Source organism: Bison bison, unplaced genomic scaffold, assembly GCF_000754665.1.
Source record: "Bison bison bison isolate TAMUID 2011002044 unplaced genomic scaffold, Bison_UMD1.0 scf7180017864289, whole genome shotgun sequence".
Taxonomy (NCBI): domain Eukaryota; kingdom Metazoa; phylum Chordata; class Mammalia; order Artiodactyla; family Bovidae; genus Bison; species Bison bison.
Genome location: NW_011494861.1, coordinates 2502079 through 2509537, shown reverse-complemented (window position 1 = coordinate 2509537; position 7459 = coordinate 2502079). Strand labels below are relative to the sequence as shown.

At 48.5% G+C, this 7459-nt stretch overlaps 1 protein-coding gene across 1 annotated transcript in view; it reads right to left on the bottom strand.

Moving 5' to 3' along the window:
• The window catches only part of MTOR (mechanistic target of rapamycin (serine/threonine kinase)), a 124124-nt gene extending 117007 nt beyond the window's left edge, over positions 1 to 7117 (bottom strand). The window contains exons 1-6 of the mRNA XM_010849896.1: positions 7021 to 7117; positions 4764 to 4939; positions 4021 to 4129; positions 3099 to 3331; positions 1627 to 1827; positions 785 to 919 (exon numbers count right to left, since the gene is read on the bottom strand). Coding sequence (XP_010848198.1) covers positions 785 to 919; positions 1627 to 1827; positions 3099 to 3331; positions 4021 to 4129; positions 4764 to 4925 — 840 coding nt within the window. The 5' untranslated portion in view covers positions 4926 to 4939; positions 7021 to 7117. The remainder of the gene's footprint in view (positions 1 to 784; positions 920 to 1626; positions 1828 to 3098; positions 3332 to 4020; positions 4130 to 4763; positions 4940 to 7020) is intronic.
• Positions 7118 to 7459: the final 342 nt, after the last annotated feature.

The following is a 7459-nucleotide window of genomic DNA, read 5'->3' as shown; positions in this document are numbered from 1 at the left end:
ATGCTATGGCGGGCCTCCTCTGACAGCCAGGTCCGGCCTGAGGACCCTGGGATGGCTCTGCATGGTAGATTAGGACGCTTCCATCCCATTCTTCCCACTCTTGTTCACTCAGGGTCAGACACGCGTTGAGGCCTGATGGTTCTCCCAGCCTCTTCCAGCTCCCTCCTCATTTTCTCTCACAGGCTATTTCCCTAATACAATCCTTGTACTTTTAAACCCATCTTTGTAGCTGCTTTTTGAGCCAATACACCTCCTAACTCATCTTTCTGCTTTCCTCCCTGCCTCTCCACAAGCTCTTCCCCACAAGCAGCCAATGACTGTTAGAGACACATGCCGTCACATCATCCCCTGGGGTAAGAATAAGAGCCTGGGTGGACCACAAACTATGAGCCTCCCAGTAGGGCCTCACCCTCCCTCTTCCCACTCATGGTGCACCAGCTTCACTTCCCTTCCTGCTTGAACTTGTCAAACTCTCTTTCACCCTCAAGTCTCTGCATGGACAACCTCCCTGCCAGCCGCTAGGCTGGCTCCTCCATGTCGTGTGGTCTCAGCTCAACTGGCATCACTGCAGGGAGGGAGTCACCCCCTCCATCCTATTTCCCTCCACTCCATTTCTTCATAGATCTGGCTGCTGTCTGAAATGCTCTTATTTCTTTGTCTATTACCTGTTTCTCTATAAAATGTAAGCTTGTGAGGATGAGAATCTCGCCTGTCTCACTCTCAGAATGGCACATGGGAAGCCTGGAACCCCTAACCCCACTGTTCCTCAGAAGTGGCTTCTCACCTCTCCCTCCATGCTACTGATCCGGACCAGCTCATTGAGGATAAGCAGGGCTCCATGGATCCGGTCATCCCGATTCATGCCCTTCTCCTTGGCCAAGGTCTCATCAAACCCTTTCTCTGCTTCTTCAAATGTGTGCTACAGAGAGATGCAGAATGCTTTCATTACACAACACCCAGAGTTAGAAAGCAGCCCGGCCATCTATGTGGGGGGTTCTGAGGTTACCATGCCTGCTCAGGGACTTGTGCCAGTATCACCAACAATACTAGTTCATTGAGATCTTTCATCTAATTTAGCTTCAACTCTCACAATGCCACCATGAGGCAGATTAAAAACAGAAACTAAGTGACTTGCCCAAGGTCACAGGGCAGCCAAGACTAGAACCCAGGTATCCAATCCCATGTTCAAGGCTCTTGGTGTAGGACAAGCCTCAGTAGGTTCTCCTGGTAGCAGCAGTCAGCACAGGACTCGCAACACTAGAGGAGAACTGGTATTTTCTCAGTATTTACTGCATTTCATTCCTCCAGACACACCCATTTTCCCCTACTTTAACATCTCTGAAAAGAGATCCCTTATAATTGTTGTTAAAAAGGCAGTGAGTGTAACTGGCACTGCAGTCTCACTATTAGTGGTGTGTAAAATAATGGCGTAGCTATGGACAGATCTTTGCCTTCGTTGGAAACAACAAAATAACTACTAATTCACAGTGAGCTTAAAAAGTCATGTAAGACCAAAGTAGACATGACGCTAGCTCTGTGGCCAGGGGCCTACTTCTGCTCTTTAAGCCCAGTGATGCTCTAGGCCGAAGTGCTTTGCTGGAGGCTGGAATGGAACCATCTCCTCACCCTGTACCACTGCGGCTTCTGCATCTCTTTTGGCTCCCGCTGGGTGGTGAGGATCAGACAGGCACGAAGGGCGGCGACAGCTCCTTCCCGGATGGCCTGTTTGGGGTCCCACACGGCCACAAAAATATTATCAAAGAAGGGCTGCACTTGCTGGAAGAAGAAGGTGGGGACGCTGATGGCCAGCTCACGGAGCACCAGGACCTGGGAGGAAAGGCACACAGAGATCTTGCATCTGGATCAGACAGTTCTGTTCTCTTAGGAACACAGCCTCTTTTCATGCCAGAGCCAACACACACTAGGAAAACAGCACACTTGCCCACTCTTGTAGCTCAGAATTCCTGGGGACCTAGGAATGAGAGTAAAACTGATCAAACATCTCAGAGTCCATTATCACAGGGTGTTTAGAAATAGAACGCTTGTACAGGAAAGTCAGGACACAAGTTCTGAAAGGGCAGCCGTGTTTGATGTTTTATATACTGCTCCACTAGAAGATAGCAGATAGATAGATAAATAGCCTAGAATGTACCTGAACTACTTAAGCAGTCAATAAACTTTTACTGAATGGATGTTCCTGTTTAATATTTAATCTTGCTTTTTTCATTTGACCATGGAAAAACGGAAGGTGGGCAGGAGGGTCTGCCCCAAGTTAGAGTTAGAGAGTGGCACCAGAGGCAGGCCTCTCACCCAGGCAGGCTCCTTTCTCATGGTGCTGCCTGCTAAAGAGGGAAGCGACTGGAAAGGATCTGCCTAAAGCTTCTATTTCCACCACACTGGTTCATAGATTCTGTCTCTTAAGGACAGACTCTCCCCCGCCTCCCAGCCTGGATTTTTAGCCCATCAGACTAGTCTTTTTCAGGGATGAGCCTTGGAGAGCGAGGAGGATGTGCGTCTAGAAGAAGAGGGTAGAAGCCACCACTCCCTCAAATGCAGAACAGCCAAGGGGAAAGAGGAAGTCTGGACTGTGTACTGACCAATCAATAAATGACTAAAACATAAACAGGAAAGGCCTGGGAGAAGGCAGACCCACTCTCCCAGCAGGGGGAGCAAGCACCTCCCTTGCTCCTCTCTGCAGCCCAGAACTTCCTTATTTCACAGGATATTGAGGGACCTTGACAGAGGGATGCTGCAGATAGTGCAGCTGTCTGAGGCTTTGTAAGCCTCTTGGCCTGTGGCTTCTCTTCTTTCCTATGGCTGAACGGTGCCTTCTGGGGAAGCGTTTTCGACTGGAAAATCAGAGGTCAGGGTAAGAACTGTACACAGGGCTGCCTCTCAAGCAATGAAAGAGAACGTTAATTTTCCTCCTCAGGAACGGAGCTCAGGGTGAGGAGAGAAAGGGACCCGGGGTAGAATTCAGGGCCACCAAGAAGCACAGTGCCTCTGCCTGGAGCGACCCTCTCACTCTTTGCCTTCCAGGGCCCTGAGCACGTCAAAGAAAGGACCCCGACACGATGCACTGCTCCCCAGACACTCACAGCCGCGTGTCTCCGGCCCTCATTGCGGTCAGCACCCAGCCATTCCAGGGCTCGCTTCACCTCAAACTCCACATACTCAGCAGTGAAAGTGTCCCCTGCCATGGCGAGCCGACCGATGGCCTTGGATGCCATTTCCATGACAACTGGGTCGTTGGAGGGAAGGAGGTTCCGAAGGTAGTTAGCAAATCTTCCAATTCGAGTGGCATTTCCGCCTTCCACTCCTATGAGGCTGGCTGGAAAAAACAGGAAGGCAAAAGGTGAGGAAGGGCACAGGCTGCCCAGGAAAGTAGGCGGCTTTCAGAGGTACACAGCCAGTGACCTCTTCCTTTTAAGTACTGACTGAAATCTCCAGACAGTAAGGATGCAAACAATTTTCATTTCAACCAACAGATTTGGCATTTGTGCTAGAACTACTTACATAAAGCAAAATGACCTCATTTTAGTAAATACAATTTGTTTTCCCAAGAAGAAAAGGAAAACAAACTGGGACTGAATAATAGTTCACAGGATGGATGACTAGTTCCTGGGAGCTGAAAATTACCTGCCTTTCATTCAATGCATCCCAACTCTACTTTTCTGTTTGTGAGTCCTGCTATGCCACACCGTGCTATGGAGAAAACAGAGCCTGGAGTGAAAGCAGGCTTCTAGTCTCAGCCCTGGTACACTGGCCCTAGAAAAGTTACTTAATGGTTCTGAGACATGGTTCAGATATATGGATATCTGAAAATACCTGCTTTGCCTATGTCCCAGGACTACTGCTAGAATAGCTGAGTAAGTACACTGAAAGCCATGAGGCTCCTTAAAATTCCTTAAACAAATGTGAACTAAGTATCCAGTAGGAAGCAGACACAGGGTGCAGTGGACACAAAGGTGAGCAGTCCTTTATTTCCAGTTCCCACCTCACCAGAGACTCTGTCCTTACCTATGGCCAAAATGCCACCTTTCCTCTCATTGGCATCTGAGCTGGACACCAGTTCAAAGATGTGATGGTTCAGCTGATCATAGAAGCGAGTAGACTCCTCTTGACTCATCTACAAAAGAAGATGTACTCAGCACAACTGCTAATGTCTCCCTGATGGTGGGATGGCTCCCAAAGGTTAGGACCTGAAAGGCAGCCGGCAGGTACAGTTCAAGCCAAGGGGGACACGGCTGCTGCCCATTTCTAGTTTTAAACTGTACAGCAATTCATTGGTCTATTTAACAAATACTTATTGCATATCTTATTCAATAACAGGCCACCTACCGTCCTAGATTCTACCTAGTACCAGAGGTATAAGGACAAATAAGACATTGTCCCTGACCTCAAGTCTGGTCTCTGTTTAGAAAGCCCCAAGCAACCAACTCTTCAAAGCCATGCCAACCACTGTTATCAGGCAGAAAGAGTAGAAGGTCTGGAATGTGGCATGAAACAGAAAAAAATGAAAAGAAACAGCCATCTCTATGCTGACTCTTAAAATACCACACCTCAGGAAATGCCACAGAAATGTGTAACTGCTGCAAAGGAATCCGCACATTCTATGGACACGAGAAACTGGGCGCCTTTCTGAAATGGAATCTTTACATTTTCTGAATCCTCACTTAGGGGTCAAGAGGCATCTAACCCAGGGATGGTACAGGTAGTCCCAACACTCCATGATGAATGGCCCCAACGACAACAGTCCGAACCTCTCGGAGCTCCATGGTGACGTAGTGCTGGAGCTCCTTGGCAGCTTTGGCCCTAGTCTCTTCATTCCGGCTCTTCAGGCCGCTGGCAAACTGCTGCAGGACGCTCACATTGCTGGACGTGGTGGCAGCTGTGGTGGCAGCAGCAGGGCCGGTTCCAAGCATCTTGCCCTGAGGTTCTTTGGAGAGATGCTTCCTTTAATATTCTGAATAACAAACTATGGCAATGAACTTATATATGGTCCCAGCTCCTCAACACAGATCTTCATATACCCAAGTCAAGCTGGGGAGCCAAACAAGGTTGGGAGACCTCACTGAAAAACATGCAAAGAGCCTTGAGCCATTCAACAACGACTGATGTTTAAAAGAGGCAGCACAGTAGCACAGGTCAAATTATGGGCTGTGCTGCCAGACTTACCTGGGTGAGAATTCATTCCAAAATTATATACCTTGAGGAAGATACTTAATAGTTTCCTTAACTGTAATAAGAGGATAATAGTACCTAACTCATAAGGTTGATGTTAGGACTGAGTGAGTTAACCCATGTTAAAAAATGATTAAAACAGTGCCAGGCACACAGTGAGTTAATCGTTACTAGGTATGATTATCTTTATGACCACTACATACATGGCACAGTCAGGTACTAGAGTGGGGAGGCAGAGGGAGAGAATAAGCATGCCTAAGGCTGCCCCTTTCCTTGAGGAAAATTTAAAGAGGGGCACTGTTTATTATTCTATAGCAGCACTACCCAACAGCAATATGAATCACAAATGTAACTTTGAATTTCCTGGTAGCCATATGGAAAAGGTAAAAAGAAACAAGAAAAATGAACACATTTAATCCCAGTACATCCCAAATATCATTTCAACACATTATCAATACAAAAAAATTATTGACATATTTTTTCATTCTTTTTTTCTGTACCGAGTCACCAAAATCAAGTGTGCATTTTACAGTTAGGTCAATTTCAACTTGGACTAGTCACATTTCAAGCACTCTAAGCCTCATGTGGCTGATGGTTATTGTATTGGGCAGCACAGTTCTATATTTTTAAAATTTTTTATTATTTTGTATTTTTATTTTGTGGTCCTGCCCTGCAGCATGTGGGATCTCATTTCCCCGACCAGGGATTGAATCTGTGCCCACTGTATTGGAGGCAAAGAGTCTTTTACCACTGGACTGTCAGGGAAGTCTCTGCTCTATAAAATGTACCTGGAACATGAGCTAAAAGAGACTGATATGTTCCTGAGATCACTCACTTATTCCTCAATTATGTACTGTCCCTTCCCTCAATAAGCTTACAGTCTAGGGGGAAACACAAATAATCAAGTGACCATAATAAAGTAGCTGTGATAAAGCTCTGCCAGACTGCTATGGCAGTAACATATACACCTGTCTACGTTATAACAGAAAATCAAATTTTCAAAATTTCTTATTTTTGAAAGAATCTGTGAAATCCAGAGGGGTAAAAAACAGTAATAATTGATTCTGAGAAGCTTTTAAATACTCCAGCATCAAGAAGAAGACTGCAGAAAGAAGTGTCAGACTTTAGGGCTGAGGAACCCCAAGGATTCCAGAGGAGAAAACTACTACAGAGTGTGTGCACCTGGCTGTGATGAGGGGGAGGGAGGCTAGCAAGGAATTTCCAGTCTCAGAAAGGCATCAGCCTATCTTCATAAGGTCTAAGGCCCACAGGCTATCTGGTCCAGGCAGAATTCAATGAAAATACTAGAATTTAAATATACGAAGGGTCTTGGCGAGGGCTTACAGAAGTTAAAGCCAGGTGCCCAAACTAGGGATGGGGGCGGGGGAAGGAGAGGATGAAACTCAGGGTGGAACCGAGCTCAGCTCCGGGGAACGGGTCCTTGAGAGGCATCCACAGTGGAGCGCAAGGGGCTGACACTGACGTTGGTCCTCTCTGAGGACAATGTGTATAGGTGGCTCAGAAGAAGGGTTGACTGATGGGCAGTGACCCAAAGGCGCCCCAGCAACACAGGAGCTGATGGGCCGGCCTTCTGGCGCCAGAAACGCACGATAGGCTAAAGGGTCTGGGGGTTTCCTGGAGGTCCGGGAGGAGGTGGGCGTAGCCTCGCGAGGTGAGGGTCAAGGGCTCCGGCGGCGCCCAACTCCATGGGGCCAGTACTGAGGGGACCCCAAGTCCCAGACGGACGGTTTCCCGGGGTGCCCCCAGGGACCAGATTGGCCGTGGGTCTGAACATTCCGCCGCCTTGGAGGGGTCGGTGCCAGGCTCCAGACTCACCGCGCGGCTTCGGCCAAGGCCTCAACTGCCGCCGCCCGCGCCGGTACCGCCGCTTCAGGGCCCGGTCCCCACCACACGCCTTCCCCGCTGTCCTCTAAGCCGGGCGGGAGGGAGGGCGTAGTCCTAGCCCTAACGACCAATCGACGGGCATAAGAAGAAAATAGACAGGAATACAGGCCAATAATCATTTAGGAGAAGTGAGGCTTCGGGACCCGGCTTCTCCAGGGGGTGGGGACTGTTCAAATAGACAAACCCCGTGGCCAGTGGTAGGAGAAAGGAGGCTTAGGTCCTCTCGGGAGAACCAATCATTCGTGAGTTGACTTCAGTCACTTCCACGCACACATCCGGTGCATCGTTACTAAAGTTCCCCACTGCACCTGGGCCGTGGCGGTACCCATTTCGCTGTCTGGGTACCGCGGGATGGGACCACGAAGGACTA